General features: G+C 40.6%; 1 protein-coding gene across 1 annotated transcript in view; it reads left to right on the forward strand.

Moving 5' to 3' along the window:
• LOC115223380 (RNA exonuclease 1 homolog) overlaps positions 1–18,760 on the forward strand; it is an 85,098-nt gene that overhangs the window by 51,910 nt on the left and 14,428 nt on the right. Inside the window, exon 5 of the mRNA XM_029793888.2 lies at positions 9,915–10,052. Coding sequence (XP_029649748.1) covers positions 9,915–10,052 — 138 coding nt within the window. The remainder of the gene's footprint in view (positions 1–9,914; positions 10,053–18,760) is intronic.

Genomic DNA, 18,760 nt, shown 5'->3' on the forward strand with positions numbered 1-18,760 from the left:
TGTAATGAGCCAGAAACACCACTGCTAAGCATTTTGTCTGACGCACCAACAATTCTGCTTAGCTCACTGCCTTGGTGATAATAATAATAATAATAATAATAATGATCCTTTCTACTATAGGCAGAGATCCTGAAATTTGTGGGAGGCAGTAAGTTGATTTCATCAACCCCAGTATGTAACTGGTACTTATTTCATCAAGACCTGAGAGGATGAAAGGCTAAGTCAACCAAGGTAGAATTTGAACTCAGAGCATAAAAAGCCAGAAGATATACCACTAAACATGTTGTCCAGCGTGCTAACAATTCTGCCATCTCACTGCTATAATAATAATAATAATAATAATAATAATAATGACGATGATGATAAGAAGTAATATCCTTTCTACTTTTGGCACCAGGCCTGAAATCTTGCGGGAAGGAGGGGTTGGTCAATTATATCAACCCCACTGTTCAACTGGTACTTATTTCGTAAAAGGCGGCAAGCTGGCAGAAACGTTAGCACGCCAGGCGAAATGCGTAGCCATATTTCGTCTGTCGTTACGTTGTGAGTTCAAATTCCGCCGAGGTCGACTTTGCCTTTCATCCTTTCGGGGTCGATAAATAAAGTACCAGTTACGCACTGGGGTCGATGTAATCGACTTAATACCTATGTCTGTCCTTGTTTGTCCCCTCTATGTTTAGCCCCTTCTGGGTAGTAAAGAAATAGGTACTTATTTCATTGAGCCTTGAAAGGATGAAAGACAAAGTGCACCTCGGTAGGATTTGAACTCAGCATTTTGTCCAGCATGCTACCAATTCTGCCTGCTCTCCACCTAAATGAGGAGGAGAAGGAGGATGGTAGTAACAATCTTTTCGTTATTAGTCTCAAGGGCTGGCCAAAATACATTGAACAGGTGACTTACAAATGAATGGAAAATGCAAGTTTTCCAATGCCAAAGAGAGAGTAAAAAATGTTATACAATTAAATACAAAATAGGCACAGGAGTGGCTGTGTGGTAAGTAGCTTGTTTACCAACCACATGGTTCTGGGTTCAGTCCCACTGCATGGCACCTTGGGCAAGTGTCTTCTACTGTAGCCTCGGGCTGACCAATGCCTTGTGAAGGGATTTGGTAGACGGAAACTGAAAGAAGCCTGTCGTATATATGTATATATATATATATAAGTGTGTGTGTATATGTTTGTGTGTCTGTGTTTGTCCCCCTAGCATTGCTGGTGTGTTTACGTCCCCGTCACTTAGCGGTTCAGCAAAAGAGACCAATAGAATAAGTACTGGGCTTACAAAGAATAAGTCCCGGGGTCGAGTTGCTCGATTAAAGGCAGTGTTCCAGCATGGCCGCAGTCAAATGACTGAAACAACTAAAAGAGTAAAAAGAGTAATTAAAGTGAATACAAATTAAAAATTAAAAAAAAAAGAAACAAAAAACAAATAGTTGGATGGAATAAATAAAAAGTATAAAAACACAGTAATTAAAATTGGAAAATGCCCATGAGTATGAAAGAGTTAAGTTGGTCACCACCACTTGGTCACTCATGTCGTTGCTTGCTCACCAACATTGTTCACACTACAGTATTCTACATCCGAAATAATCCATTAACATTTTGTGAGTGGGTGAAAGAGGAAACAACTAATATCCTTCGGATATATTTTACTTCATTGCAACACTTTCCTATTATTTTTGCCTCCATCCTGTCTTTTAAGTGTCTCCTATCTTCTGACCCCGGTTTTTCCTCTGAACCAGGAATTAACATATTCATCTCAATTTCCCCTTACTCCATAAATCTGTGATTCTGAGTATGAGGTCCCAGCTTGACCTTTGAAGGACAATAAATTGATAATAGTTCTAAGAAAAGGGCACCGTTGTTCTTTGAAGGGTTTACTCTTTCTGTTTTGGTGGGGGTCCTTATCTTTTTCCTTCTTTACACTCTTCCATATTGTTTGGAAACCTTTTTTCTCATCACCCCCCACTCCCGCATCACAAGACAGAATGATGCTGGTTCTGATGGTTAGCTTTGTAAAGACTAAGGTTTACTGCTGTTGTTTCTGTCAGGGCACCGCTCATCCCTCCCTCTCCATCAATGTTAGCCATGGCTTGAGGGAATGGGTCCTGTGACCTCCTAGTGAGCCCCTATGAGGTAATATCTTCCACCAATTCTGAATCTTTGATCAATGGTGTTGTTGGGATGGTTACCTCTAGACCCTGTTGTGGTTGTTGTCATCTTTTGTATTTCGTGACCCCTAGAGGTCGAAAGCACTCAAAGTGATTCTTGGTGCCACAAGTGTAATGGTTGGGTCTTCTGCTCTTCTTCGTCACTGGCCTTGTGGTTTTGTGACGGTCATAAGGATTTTTAGGTCCCTATTGACATCTCCTAATGAAATGTCTATATTATGCAACAAAATAAACAGAATAAGGCAGTCGGCTGCAGCAGTTCCGACACTGGTGATTTCACGCAGCTGACTGGACCTTCAACCCGTTCTCTTGACAGGGTGTTTTGGCACTGGAGGCAAATGCGTGCGCACACACACACACACACACACTCTCTCTCTCTCTCTCTCTCTCTCTCTCTCTCTCTCTCTCTCTCTCTCTCTCTCTCTCTCTCTCTCTCTCTGAAATAGACTGGTAAGAGAGAAAGAGATTACAGTTTATTAATTGAACATGATTGACATAACACTTTCCATCTCCTCTCAGGCGTAAAGCGAGAGACAAAGATGGGAGTGGAGAAGCAAAGCAATAAAACGTCTGATGTCAAAATCCGTTTCAAATCATTGAAGCTCAAAAGGCAGCACCATAAAAGGCATGTTTGAGGTTAATGCCACTGGCTGTACCCCAAACCATTCTCTTGTATTGCCTCTTGTAGCATGAAGCAAGTGTATAGCAGGTATGGTGCTTACCACTACAGCCTGTCTCAAAGCTTTGTCCTTAGTCCCATAAAGCAGGCAGGCAGTGCTATACGTTTTCACCTCATTCAGTAGACAAAATACGGTCCCTTACATTGTCTGGTGCCTGTTTCGGTTCATTTTTGAGGGTATATTTGTTTGAAACGTAGGTTCATCAACTTCCTTCTTTCCAACTCTTGGAGAAAGCAGAGAGAATTAAAATACAGTCATGCCAAACTGGCATCTCCAACAGGAACCTGCTCAAAACAAGAATCTCACCTTTAGATGTGACATTTTGCAGACCTGTGTGTGTGAAAGACTATGTTGGTAGTGTTTCTGTTGTTGTTGTTGCTGTCTTCACATAAACTCTTGTTTATGTCAGTAACACCCTCAACATGGTTGTTTATTGTTGACATGATCCTGTTTTATATCTTTTCAATTTTTGCGTGATATCTGTACAAATGTATTTGGATTGTTGAACAGGGCGGATACGTCTATCTGGTTGACATTTTGCTGTGAATGTCACCTAGTGAAGAAGTTATTTGCAAAAGGTTTTTTTTTTTCCTTTCATAAATACAACAGAAGAAAGATAAATATTTTTTTTTTTAAATAAAAACCCTCATTGGCTTGAGGTGACACTTTCAATAAGACACATGCATAGTAATCTAGTTTTTGAGAAACAAATAAAGACTGGAGCACAAATAAAGTTACCTTCCCAACACAATAACAACAGCAACATCAATAATAAAGTTTTCAAATTTTGGGCACAAGGCCAGCAATTTTAGAGTAGGGTGGTAAGTCTATGACGTCAACCCCCAGTACTTGACTACCATTTATTTTATCAACCCTGTTCTATCTTCAAATCCTGCCATGGTCAACTTGCCTTTCATCCTTTCAAGATGAATAAAATAAAATCCCAGTCAAATACAGTGGTGAGGGAGGGAGGGAACAGTGTAATCAGACCCTCCCCTCTCAAATTTGCAAGTCTTGTTCCAAAATTAGACTTATTATTATTATTATTGGCAGAATCATAAGCATGCCAAACAAAATGCTTAGCACCATTTTGTCTGTCTCTATGTTCTGAGTTCAATTTCTGTTGAGGTTGACTTTGCCTTTCATCCTTTCAAGGTTGATAAAATAAAGACCAGTCAAGTCCTGGGGTCAATGTCATTATTATTATTATTATTATCGTTATGACTCCGGTTAAGTCCTATTTCTGGTAGAATTTACATGGGTAGCTAGTTACTACCTGTAACCTTGGGTATCCACTGGCATTCAGTAGTCTTTCAAGTACTTAGAACCCGCCTGATAATCTTTCTTGTCCCTAAGAGGTAAACTTTCTGGAGAAGCTCTACAAGATATTCTATTATTATTGTTATTATTATTATATTATTATTATTATTATTATTATTATAGCACTCCTGACAAAATGCTTCACAGCATTTCATCTGTCTTTGTGCTCTGAATTCAAATTCCACTGAGATCAACTTTGCTTTTCATCTTTTCAGGGTCATTAAATTAAGTACCAGTTGAGTATTGGGGGTCGATGTAATCAACTTTCCCCATCACCCAAAACATTTCAGGCCTTGTGCCTTTAGTAGAAAGGATTATTATTATTATTATTAAGGCAGTGATCTGGTAGAATCGTTAGCATACCGGGTGAAATGCTTAGCGTTATTTTGCCTGTTGCTACATTCTGAATTCAAATTCTGCCAAGGTTGACTTAGCTTTATATCCTTTCAGGGTTGATAAAACAAATACCAGTTGAACACTGGAGCTGATATAATTGACTGGTCGCCTCCTCCCAAATTTCAGGCCTTGTACCTTCAATAGAAAGGATTATTATTATTGTCGGCGGCGGCGTCAGCATCAGGGTTAACTGGAACAACCCTCAGCTTGCTGAACAAAATGCTTGGCAGCATTTTGTCTGTCTACATTCTAAGCTAACTTTGTCTCTTATCCTTTCAAGGGTCGTTAAAATTAAGTACTAATTGAAAACTGGGATTGATTGACATAACCCCGTCCCTAATATCCCTGGCCTTGTGCCTACAGTAGAATAGATTATTATCATTATTATCTCTGCCTTAGCGAAGGTGGAGGTATTGTTTTCAGTCACATTTGTTTGTTTGTCCATGGACAAGATATCTCAAAAACCGCTGGATGGATTCAGATGAAACTTTCAGGGATGTTTGGCCTCTTGACTAGCACAAACTGATAAGATTTTGGGATTGATCTGGTACCAGACAAGGATTCTGAATTATTTTTCCTCTTTCTTTACTTAATTTTTGAGAGCAGTCAGGTTCCTTTTTAGTATTCTCATTTGTGAGAGCAATCGAGTTTATTTCAGATATTCCCATTTTAAAAATCCTCTCTGGCTAATCGTTGAGAGGATATTGGCGTTGCCTTGGTGGAGGTTTGTACTCTCTGAGTGCTCTTATTATTATTATTATTATTATTATTAGTCACCAAGAGGCTGTGTGGTAAGTAGCTTGCTTACCAACCACGTGGTTCCAGGTTCACTCTCACTGCGTGGCACCTTGGGCAAGTGTTTTCTACTAGCCTCGAGCCAACCAAAGCCTTGTAAGTGGATTTGGTAGACGGAAACTGAAAGAAGCCTGTTCTATACATGTATATATATATATGTCTGTGTGTCTGTGTTTGCCCCCACCCCCCTCGACATCGCTTACAACCAATGCTAGTATGTTTACGTCCCTGTAACTTAGCGGTTTGGCAATAGAGACTGATAGAATAAGTACTAGGCTTACAAAGAATAAGTCCTGGGGTCGATTTGCTCGACTAAAGGCGGTGCCCCAGCATGGCCACAATCAAATGACTGAAACAAGTAAAAGAGTAAGAGAAGCTTCAATGTAATTTCTTGACTTACTAGAAGTAGTAGCCAGTTTTCTTTGAACTCTCCCTCTATCATATTAAAGAAAAATACATGGAAATAACAGATATGAAGTACACGTGGATACTTTTAAGAGAAACAGTAGAGTCGTAATATTTAGGAGTGCCATGCACCAGTGACGCAATATTGTTGTGCTACAAGTCTGGTTGTTGACACTCCTCAAAACATCTCTCTTTCTGTCTCTCATATTTCCCATTGATTTTTGTTTAACTCAGCTGTCTCTTTGAACTTGCCTTCCGTTCAATCTCATTCAGGTACTGTCATTGTCCTATCTTTTTTGTTTTGTTTGCTGCCTTTCTACATGAAATTTTACTCTGTGGGCTGATAAGGTTTGTTGTCCTCCCTCAGAAACCAGTTTTATATACCAATCTATTTTTTTGTTGAGAAATGTCATGTTTTGAAACTATTTTCTCTTGAGATATGTCAAGTTTATGGAGACAACGTGACTTGTAGAAAATACCAATTCTGTTTTTTGGTAGATATTTAATATCATTACTGGAATAACCATGAAATTTAATTTTGCAGTTAAAGGGTTAAAACAATTTGCAGAGGGACAGTCTCACTTGTTTAAGTTTGTATCAAATGGAGTGAATAACAAGTGTGGAGTAGGGATACATGTAGAGTTTGGTGGAGGATGTGATAAGTGGAATAATGGATATTACCCATCATTAGAAAATTTTGCATTTTGTATGTATACATCATTATCAATTAATGTCCATGTTCCATGCTAGCATGGGTGGGATGGTACCACAAGAGCCAGCCAAGCCAAAGCCTGCACCAGACTTCTGTGACTGTTTTGGCAGGATTTTTATAGCTGGATGCCCTTTCTAACCCCAACCACTCAGCAAAGTGGACTTGGTGCTTTTTATATGACACAAGCGCAGGCGAGGTCAGTTTTAGCAAGGTTTGACTTACTATGTTTTCCTCTTCTGTCTTACTATGTATGTTTGTATATATATAAGTGGTAGACAGACAAACAGACAGACAGATTATTTTTAATTGACAAGTAATTAGAAATGATATAAAGAATGTGGGGAATGCCCAACAACAACAGTGAAAGTTGTAGCAACTCCCATCAAAGCATTAGGTTCAATTCCAGAGAAACTCTCCCACCTCCTGGAACAAGACAGACATGTGAGGGGTGCTCCAAAGCTCTGCCCTTCTGGGAATACTTCATATGTTTTCTAGACAGAACTTGTCAAAAGTGGATATGGCTTGACTAAAGAGGAAAACATCAGTTTCCGGTCATGTCAGCCACACATCTTCTTTTGTAAAAGCAACCAGTTAGAACAAAGAGTACCTATCCTTCCTTACCAAATGGTGGCGGTGGTGGCATTTTCTTTTATTTGTTACCAGGGTGGTGGTGGTGGTGGTTGGTGAGGTAAGGTGTGGTGAGGTGACAATCACAAAGATATGAAAACAGTGTGTTTCCATAGAAAAATCGAATGAGAAAGAAACAATGGGAAATACATATGTACTTAGTATACAAATAATGAAAAATGATGAAGCTGCCGTCCTGGGACTGGAGAACTTCCATGAAGAGCTAGTTGCCCTAAACACCAAGGACAGAATGCCCTTTCTAACTGTCCTCTCACTGGTTTAGAGAAGTCTCATCTAATCTTGTCACCACTCTGACCTTTTGATAATTCATCTGAGGGCAAAACATCTCTCTCCACCCTCACCTTTTTTCAAGTGAAACTTGGAAAACTCAATGAGGGCTCTAACAAGCCAGACACTGAACAGGTGCCTGTAGAATGAATTCTCTTTGTGTGTGCGTCTTGGAAACGCCACTCTGACAGCACTTCCTCACCTGTAGAGATCTTCTTGAGCCAGTACAGCCCCTCACTAGCGCTACCAGGTCAAGCACTTCTAGAAGTTATCCATAGTAGTCCTCCAGCAAATGATATATTTCATAAGCTGAAGGTTGTTGTGGATGGACCTGTTGAGGATTGTGTTTGTTTGAGCTCTGACTTGATCAGTGACAAGTGCCAACCTTGACCAAAATCTTAAATTCTGCTCTTATCATTGTCTGTTCTGCAATCCTCCTCTTCTGCTGCTACTGCTACTTGTAGTGATGTTTAGCCAGAGGTCAGTAAAAAGCCAGACTATAAAAACTGGACAATTTGCGCCTGATGCAACTGCTCATCAGCTTCTGTGTTTCAGTGGTTGTTATCAGCTTTTTGTGGCACCTTGTGTTTTCTGCTGAAAGTCTCTCGGCAACCAGTCACGGTAGGTACTAAAATCTACCAGTTTCCAGTGTATCACCTGCTCCAAACAACCAAGCAAAATGCTGTTGGGAAACCACACCCATCTCCTCAAAACGACGATGTAACACTCCCCACCCCAATCTGTCAAAGACTGGATTATGAGTTTCTTGCCATTTCGTTGCCTCCATCAGATAGTTTTTCCTTCCTCATGCTTTAGGACACAGGCTTTAGCTATAATACTTGGGCCTTCATTTTTCACATTGAAGAAATGGCCAAAGGCTTCTCTTGCTGCTTTGTGTGTCAGTCATGAAGCCCTGACTGATCAATTCTTCTAACTAGCCCCCCCCCTCCCCCTCCAATCTATTTCTCTCTGCCACTCTTTACTAAAAGCTATTAATCCCCCTCTTTCAGCCCACCTTTGTATATTTATAATGTTTGTTATTGTCCACCATTGTTGATGTTGTTATTGTCACTATGGTTGTTTTGTTGGTGTTGCTGTTTTTGTTGACCCCCCCCCCATCTCCTTGAGTACTGGTCAGCTGATTTCAAGCAGACAACAGCAATCTTATTCGTTTCTCTTTACTCTGACATCTTCTTCATTGCCATTGATGCAACGCTATGGTTTCTAGCAAAATCAATGCTTGACACATTCCTCTCTCTCTCTCTCTCTCTCTCTCTCTCTCTCTCTCTCTCACACACACATTTGTCTGTACAAGCAGATTACATCTCAATTTGGATAAAAGTAGTGGAAGGTGTGGAGATTTTTCTAGAGCTGAGATCATGTATGCTTTCCTGTCAATGTCGATAAAAGTAATAATAATAATAATAATGAAGATGGTTATGACAACAACAACGGTTTCTTCTTACACAGGCATAAAGCTAGAAATTTCTGACCTGAGTTTAGTTAATTTTCTCAGCCCTGGAAAGATAGAAAGTAAAGTTGGCTTTGGTGAGATTTGAACTTGTGAACAAATCCATCAAGGCATTATGTCTAAAAAGAAAACTCTTATGGTTCTTCTACTCCACTGCCTTAATAATAACAGTAATCCTTTAGGGACAAGGCCTGAAATTTGGGAGGAAGGCCCTAGCCAATTACAGCGACCGTAGTACTTGGCCGGACCATAAAAAGGTGAAAGGCAAAGGGAATAAAAATGGTTTCTGATTAAGGCCAACCCTTTTGGCTGGTGGGGGTAGTTGATTACATCAGCTACAGTACCTCACTGATATTTTACGGATGCCCCAAAAAATGAATAGAAAAGTTGTTCTTGGCCAGATTTGGGCTCAAAATAAAGAGCCCTAATTTGCAGTTCTCAACCATGGACCCCAGGTTTTGAGATTTTGGACCTGGCCTTGGTATTAAAAAGGTTGAGAACCACTGGTCTAAGTATTGATGATGATGATAAAGCATGGTGCAGTTGTAATAGATTGTTTATTGGTTTGAACAATATCTCGACAGCTCGTCTTGCTGTTTCAAGTTCCAAATGTCAAATGAAGAAACAGAGAAATTTAAAATCATAAACAAGGAAATCCTGTGTTCTCACTTTGCCAGAAGAACATCATCAGTCTTCAATTTTTTGTGAAGGCTTATGTCAATGTTTTATAAATTAATAATAATAATAATGGCTTCAAATTTTTCCACAAGGGGAGCTGTTTGGGGGGGAGGGGAGGAGTCAATTACATCAACTGGCAGAATCGTTAGCACGCCTGTTGCAAACGCTGAGCGGTATTTCATCTGTTTTTACGTTCTGAGTTCAAATTCCATCAAGGTTGACTTTGCCTTTCATGGTCGATTAAATAAGTACCAGTTACGCACTGGGGTCGATGTAATCTATTTAATCCCTTTGTCCTTGTTCCCTCTGTGTTTAGCCCCCTGTGGGCAATAAAGAGAATAATAATAATGATTATAATTTGTTTTTGTTTACAGAAGAAAGTGGTATTACCAAAGCTGCAGTTGAAACTTCCAGACATGTCTATGCCAGAGAGTTGCAATATTAATGTCTTTCGCACCGTGGCTGGTACAGCTGCCAAGACACAAAGCAGAGTGGCACATGTTCCTAAAAAGGTAAGTTACAATACAATACTCCTTACATTGGTAGCAGTCGCAGTCATAATAATGATGTTTGTTTGTTGCTAATTATTGTTGCAACTCTTGTTAGTGTGTATGCTTGTAGGAGTGCTAATGAAGTTTGTCATTATTTAAGCTGGTTTTTCGCTCAAATTAACAACATTCTAATGGAAGATCACTTTAAAACAGAACATTGGTACCATCGAACCAGAGGCGTTCTCCTGTTCTCAGGCAGGTTGCTACTGAAAGGCATTCCAGCCATAGTCATCTTTTTCTAAGCAGTCTGTGGTGGATTTCACTCACTTGTTAGACTCATTCATTCTTTGAATGGTTCATAATAATTTGAGGGCAAAGAATGAAGCCAAGCATGGCCTGAGATTCTACCAGGAAACACAGAGTTGCAGAACAAACAGAAAATTCCCAGAAAAGTGCATAACTCAACTACTCAAGCCAAAAAAGTATCCATCACAGATGGCATTGAATAAGAATTGAATAAGATACATGCTTTTACAGCTTCCATTTTTATTTCCGTTTTATTATCACCATATTTATCATATAGACTTGCCAACAGAATGGTTTCAAGTTCAGTCCCACTTCATGGCACTTTAAGACAAATATCATCCGCTGTAGCTTCAGGTTGACTAAAGCCATGTGAGTCGATTTTGTAGACGGTAACTGAAAAGAAGCCCATTGTATGTAAACACGTGTGTGTGTTTCTTTATCTTGACATTGTACGGTAGTTGTAAGCAAGCTTCATCATCATCATCATGCAAGCAGTGTCTTTTATTTCCAATCTTCTGTGAAAACATGTCCAACCACAGGGAAATATTACCTCACCTAGTGAGAGTTGTTGACAGATGAGAGTTGTTGACAGGAAAGGCATCTGGCTGTAGAAAATCTGCTTCAACAAATTCCATCCAACCCATGGAAAAGTGGACATTAAAAACAATGATGTTTATTTTTGAGAACTGTGTGTGTGAGAGAACACTCTCACGTATATGCTGTAGGGCCTCCATTGGTCATTGTTGACCATGCACAAACACATGTATGTGCAGGCCTGGGCAACATCTTTTGAAGAAGACTGGCTGTTTACTATGCATGCAAGCGTCACCTTTGAACGCCACAGATGCTTGTAGAAGGGAAAAGCCACCAACTTGGTATCAGTGCCATCGCAGGCACTGGAATCACAATTCAATAACTGGAATAGACACCAGACATGCACGCACATATATATATATATATATATATCATCATCATCATCATCATCATCATCATTTAACGTCCGCTTTCCATGCTAGCATGGGTTGGACGATTTTGACTGAGGGCTGGCAAACCAGATGGCTGCACCAGGCTCCAATCTTGATCTGGAAGAGTTTCTACAGGATGCCCTTCCTAACGCCAACCACTCCGGGAGTGTAGTGGGTGCTTTTTACATGCCACCGGCACAGGGGTCAGTCAGGCAGTACTGGCAATGACCTCACTCGAATCTTTGTTATACGTGCCACTGGCACAGCTGCCAGTGAAGCGATGTTGGTAGCGATCACGCTCGAATGGTGCCCTTTTACATGCCATGGGTACAGAAGCCAGTTGGCTGCTCTGGCAACGATCACGCTCGGATGGTGCTCTTTGCACCCCGCTAGCATGGATGCCAGTCATCAAACTGATATTGATTTTGATTTCACTTGCCTCAACAGGTCTTCACAAGCAGAGTTTAGTGACCAAAGAAGGAAAGGTACGCAAAAGTGGGTTGGTTACGCTCCTGGCATAGGCCACAGGTTATGGTCTCATTTGGCTTGCTGGGTCTTCTCGAGCACAGCATATTTCCAAAAGTCTCAGTCGCTAGTCATTTCCTTGGTGAGGCCTAATGTTAGAAGGTCGTGCTTCACCACTTCATCCCAGGTCTTCCTGGGTCTACCTCTTCCACAGGTTCCGCTAGGGTGTGGCACTTTTCACACAGCTATCCTCATCCATTCTCGCCACATGACCATACCAGTGCAGTCGTCTCTCTTGCATGCTCTTTTCTACTCTAGACACAAGGCCCAAAATTTGGTGGGAGGGGATGCCAGGCAATTAGATTGACCCCAATATACAACTGGTACTTAATTTATTGACCCTGAAAGGATGAAAGGCAAAGTCGACCTCAGTGGAGTTTGAACTCAGAACGTAACAATGGAAGAAATACCGCTAAGCATCCCCACCATATACTAACATTTCTGCCAGCTCACCATCTTTATATTATATATATATATATATATATATATATATATATATATATATATACACACACACACACACACACCACACTGCCTCACTACATCTCTCACTCTTGCAACCTACCCACTTACCATCCCATATCAACCTGTTAACTTCCTTTCTCTCATCTTTCCTCTGTCTACTGGATGATTATTATCTTTATTCGGCTCTTCACTGCCAGTCATCACCTCCTCTCCCCTATCTTCCCACCATTCAATCTCCACTCCTATGCCACCTCTATATATCCCTTGCTCTTGCAGCCTCTACCCATTCACCCTTCCTATTTTTCTGTCCCCACTCTCTCTTCTGTTCACCTTGTACCTTAAGGCCCCACCCTGATACATCGTCACACCCATCTTTATCTCTCTTTTCAATTCCATCCCTAATACTCACACTCGGTGAATGAGGATTTTAGTCTTATGAATTGCATGGCACCCTCTCACACACACACGCCAAAAGGCTCCATCTGGGGTAGACTTTTAGTCCAACTCCTGCAGAAGGTTGTTGGGCCTTCAGTCTAAAGTAAGATCGTAAGATTAAAGAACTTATAAATAAAAAAAATCATGAGATAACCTCAGTAATTCATTTGCATAAATGAAATTCGTGTGGGAATTTATTAAATCAAAGCTTCGCCCGATTTTTTTGTTCTACAGGTAGAGGTGGGGCTGAAAGGTTCCTGGCTTTAAGGTGTCGTGAAAGGCTTGGTTGGAGGCCAAACCTTTCGAGTTCTTTTACAGAGCTTTGAAGAACTGAAGGACCGCTGCAATAAGTGTGTGAATCTGCTGAGAGGAGAATATATTGAATGAAATCCTAATTAACTGATCCTCCTCTATTTTCTTTTACTCAAAGCCAGGAACTCTTTCAGCACCCTCTCCTACACACACACACACACACATGTATAGATCTCTATGTGTTTAACTTATTGTGTGTTTATGTGTAGGGTAAGGTTGTGTGGTTCGAAAGTCCGCTTTGCCAGCCATGTGGTTTTCAGTCCCTCTGCGCGAAACCTTGAACAAGTTTGTTCTATATAGTCCCAGGTCACCAAAGTCTTGTGATGTACTTGGGAATCGAAACCCACGGGGAAGCCAGTCATGCGTGTATTTTCATTCTTAGTTCAACCACAACTTGTTTTTTCTAATATTCAAATATTCAATATATCTTAATGTACTTATATTGCACTGTACTCGAGTGCTCGCCCGTGTGTGTGTGTGTGTAGACCTACACACAAGTGCACCTGGTGACACCGCCACCAACATTTTACACGCTAATATCTGAAATACCTACTTGTTGTATCCATACACAGTAACTACTACAAAAGGACTGAGATGATTATTGTACTCAAAACGGACAGAGAATAGCTGTTTCTTAATTCTATCTCCTTATATAGAGACATTTTAAATAAATCAATCGCGATGACGCCATATACTTCCTCCTCTCAACTGTCCCTGCTTTCAACAATTGTTACAAATATATTTTCTTCTTCTTCTTCTCTCCCCACCACACATTTTTTCTCCTTCTCTATTTTCTTTTCTTCTTCTATTTTTACTTCTATCTCTATCCCTTTCTCTCTTTCTTTAAACTTTCTTCTCTACTTCCCTTTTCTCTCTCTCTCTTTCTATTTCGACTGCCGCATCTAGTTTTTTTTTCTTTTAATTAAAATCCTCGTTTTTTGGGGTTTTTTTCCTATCCACCAATCTCACTTTATTTCAATTTTTTCTCTTTTGTTTTCCTCGAAATTCTCTCTTTTTGTCATAAATATAATTTATATCTCATCTCTCATCTTTTTTTCCTCATCTTCTCCCCCACCCCTCCGCATCTCCTTCAGATACCATGACTCCTCTCTCCCGCATTCTCTCTCTCTCTCTCTCGCCATGCATCTCCTCCTCCGTCTCTTTTATAACCTTTCCTTTAACCTCCTCCTCTCTATTGACTCCACTTCCGGTTATTATGATGTCAGCCGAAATGACGTTTCCAGGAAGTGAATGAGGATGGTTGTTAGCGCTGTTCTGATTGGTTGTTTTACTCGACGGCATGGAGGCGTGGTTAGTCACGAGGGAGGCGTGTGTTTGTGTTCATGTCCTCTTTATCATTATTGTGTGTCTATACACTACTCCATGTGTGTGTGTGCTGTCGCGTGCGTCGTTTGCGTTTGTACGAGCGCGTGTATGTATGCGTGTGTGTGTGAGTGTGTGTGTTTGTGCGCGCGCGCGCGTGCTGACGTGATCGGACGTTGTTTCCTTACGCAACCATTCCTTGTTTGTTTGTTTGTTTGTTCGTTGTGTTTCGCTGTTTCCCCCTCTTCACTCATTTCGCTTCGACTCTTCGCAACATTCTCACACGATTCGCTTGAGTCGTTCGGTCGTTCAGTCGTTCACCCGACTTTTTTTCTTATTTACCCGTCAACTACGATCGCTTACTTTAACATTTACCAACTCCCCACTCAACAGACCGCTCGTGTTATGATCGGAGCCCCCCGCTTCCAAAGAAACAACTTCAATTCGAACCTGAATCACAACAAAATTACATAGAAACAAAGTTTCCCTGACTTTTTTTTTTTATTATTAAAAAAAAAAAAAGTTCATACAAACGTCGACAATTATCACAAGAAGACTAAGAAATATTTCGTCACTCGCTCTATTATGAACGTGGTCATGCTGGAGCCCACACTTTACCAACACGGCCCTGGGCCCTGGTTTCGGCCTGCTCCCTTTTACTGTGGTAGACGAACTCACTGCGCTTGTAACGCTTGTTACAGGGGCAACGGTGGCGGTGGTTGTTCGCACCAGATGTGGATAAACATGTCACAACAACGAACACGCCAGGTAAACAAATTGGCATTTCTTTGTGGTTGCTAATTGCTTTTTGTATACAAGTAATTATGTCATCTCTCTCTCTCTCTCTCTCTCTCTACATATATATATATATATATATAGCTTTGCAGTTGCCTGTATAACTTATATTTTTTTAGATTTGACCATTGAATGGGGTGCATGTGTCCCTGTGTTGGTATGAAAATATACTTTCCCCGAAAGATTGCCACACACATACACACACACACACACAAAGATATTGATTGTTTTGACGGACTTGTGTTTTGTCGATGTGTGTGTATAAGCGACGTAGGTTTGAATTATGAAAATAACTTCATTATGAATATAACATCATAGACGTATATATAGAAACTGTGTATTACTCTACGTTGACATTTGTATACAAACATACATTATTACTATAACTTGATCATAAAAAAAACTACGTTATTTGTTCGATTGTGTGGACAGAGACATTATACATATGTGGACTGTTTAAAGGGTATACTTGTACGTGTATGTTCGTAGCCCACGAGGTTTTATTATTATTATTTTAGTATCACTCGGTAGTTAGGGTTTGCGATATTTGTTTCGGTTCTTTACTTTCAGAGTTCAAATTCCGCCGAAGCCGTATTTGCATTTCATACTTTCGGGATTGATAAAATAAAGTAGCAGGGGTCGATGGTGAATTGTGCCTAAATCGGAAACGTGTTGAATTTAGTTGGGAGTTGAGAGACAACGTCAGCTACTTTTAGAATGATGGGATCGATATTGTTTAATAGGGATTTAAACAAACGTGGTTCGGAAAGGAATTTCTGGCGTCTGCTTTCAGCTTGGGTGCGTAAGGTGCCTCGTACGGCATAGACATTACACATCCTTGTGCCCGTTTCAGCTGAAACGGGTGGGGCACAAGGATGGTGTTTGTGTGGTGTGTAACACACGCTAATTATAAGAACAGAAGCTGTTGTAGTGATGGAGAGAGAGAGAGAAGAAACACGGGATGAACGAGTGGCTGTTGTGTTGATGTAATCAGCCAGTGCGGATGTCCTTTGTTTTGCATGTGGTCAGATTGTGTCCGTGTGAGGAGGGATGAGGTTTTCCTTACAACAAATGATGAGGAAATCTGGGTACTCGTCCTGACGACCAGCAAAAACCGCCAAATATCATCTGTGATGCAGATTTGGCAATGTACTCAATGTCCTCGCTCGCCCACCCGCTCAGCAACACAACAAACACATGAGGTCTGAATGAGTAGTTGTGTGTGTGTGTGATAAAAATATACACTCGTTACTTACGTATGTTATTCTACATATATACACACGACCTCGCGAGGAATACACTGCTAGCTCTCTCTCTCTGCCTCTCTCTCTCTCTCTCTCCCTCTCTCTCTCTCTCTCCCTCTCTCTTTCTCTCTCTCTCTCTCTCTCTCTCTTCTCTCTCTTCTCTCTCTCTCTCTCTCTCTCTCTCTCTCTCTCTTCTCTCTCTCTCTCTCTCTCTCTCTCTCTCTCATCCGTATTTCTGTCCTCCGCGCGCTCATCATGTGCATCTATTGTTATTTCTTCGAATGGCTGAGGAGGTGGTGGTGGTGGTCTCTGGGTATTTTGTTTTTCTGTTGTCATTTGGGAAGGCATCTTTAGAAATTGTTGCTCTTTGAAAAAAAATATATCAGAGCATTATATAAAAAAGGCCTGACTACAGATGTGTGCCCCTCCCCGCGACTTTGTTGCTTCTTAACTTTCAGAAAAATGGATACTTTTTAACAAAATTTGGATGCTGAGAATTCCGAGTTTGTAGGGGTTTATGAGAAAGAATTTTTTTAAGGGGTTGGGGAGAGGAGTTTCGGAAAATTCACACCACCCAACTTTTTTCCCTCATAACTTTCAGGAAAATGGGTATCTTTTAATGAAATACCTTTTAAACGGCATAGATTACGATTATAAAGAAATCTTTGGGGGAAATGTTTCAGGGGTGGGGGTAGTTTGGAAAAACTGAGTTTCCGATCAAGAAGACCCCATAAGTTGAAATTTCTGTTGTTTTGTTTTTCGAAATGATGGGAGGCATCTTTTGCTTTTCACTCACTATTCCATTCCGGATCTATGTTGGCCATTTTTTCTTTTCTTTTTTTTTGTGGGGGGGGGGGCACTTAAACACCAAAAGAAAAGCTTTGGGTAAATTTGGACAAGTGCCCCTGCACTTGGCCAGGGAGTGAGGTTGAAAAAAAAAATCAAATTTTCGAATTTTTTTTTATACCATGAATGTGTTTATGGAGAGAAAAATATTGAAAAACATCAATACGTTAGAGGGTGAGAAAGAAACGAGGAGGGTTGTCTTTGTATGTGCTAGAAACAACAGCCAAATCACCCTTTTTCCTCTGAAAATATTTACTTTTTCGGGGGTTTTTTTACCGAAAAGGCTCCTCCTGTGGTTTTTAAAGGCAAAAAAAAAGTGGGATGGTCGTGGGGGGAGTAAAAAAAATAACTTATGTGGTCTTCTTGATCCGAAACTCTTCCCCCACCCCCCACCCATTCGGAAAAAGTTTTCCCCACAAATTTCTTTATAATCGTAATTTATATTTTGTTTGGAAGGTATTTGTATAAATTTTCATTAAAAGATACCCATTTTCCTGGAAGTTATGAGGGGGAAAAACTCGGATCGTGTGAAATTTCCGAAACTCCTCTCTCCAACCCCTCAACCCCAACAAGCCCCTATATACTCTTAATTTACATTTCGTTAAAATGTATTCATTTTTCTGGAAGTTATGAAGCAACAAAGTCGGTGGGGGGGGAGGTTCACATCTGTAGTTATACCAAAAAAAAAAGTTACCATTAGTGGTGGTGGCCTTATATATATGTTACTGTGGTCGTCGTGGAACCAACTCACTGAACCAGTTGTTGATGTTTTCCTCTGTCACACATCATCCCCCCTACACTCACCTCACCCACCTTCCACTCTTACCCTGTTGCTATAAATTCACTCTTTGTTTGTTTATGGATGTGTGGTTGTAGTTGTTGCTTAACCTCCTGCTTAGTCCTTATAGAACAGACCTATGGTCAAAAATATTCCACCTGTGACCCTCCTGTCTTTCTCTTATGTGCAAGCAACCCATGACTAATTTAGGTCAATGTGATCTTTTTCTAAGATGGCAAGGTGTCATTTCAGGGAGATTTAGCTGTTATTTCTTGTGGGTCAAGCTACCATGAAGAAGCTCCCTCATCTGTGTAATTGTAGTAATGGTGGTAGTGTGTTTGTGTATGTGTGTGTGTGTGTGTATATATATATATAGTATTTTTACTGGTTTCAGTCATTAGACTGGGACCATGCTGGGGCACCCTATTGTTTATCTTCTTTTTAACCCTAGCACTTATTCGATCAGCCTCTTTCACCAAACTGCTAAGTTACTGGGATGTAAACAAACCAACACCAGCTGTCAAGTGGTGGTGAGACATACATACATATACGACAGGCTTCTTTCAGTTTCCGCCCACCAAATCTGCTCCCAATGTGCCACGTGGTGGTACTGAACTCGGGACCATGTGCTTGGGAAGTAAACCTACCACACAGCTGCACCTGTATATGTCTATACAGCATAATATATGATAATGATTATGTGTGAGAAGTGGTGGGGGTAGGGCAAGAAATATT

Source organism: Octopus sinensis, linkage group LG23 (assembly GCF_006345805.1).
Source record: "Octopus sinensis linkage group LG23, ASM634580v1, whole genome shotgun sequence".
Taxonomy (NCBI): Eukaryota; Metazoa; Mollusca; class Cephalopoda; order Octopoda; family Octopodidae; genus Octopus; species Octopus sinensis.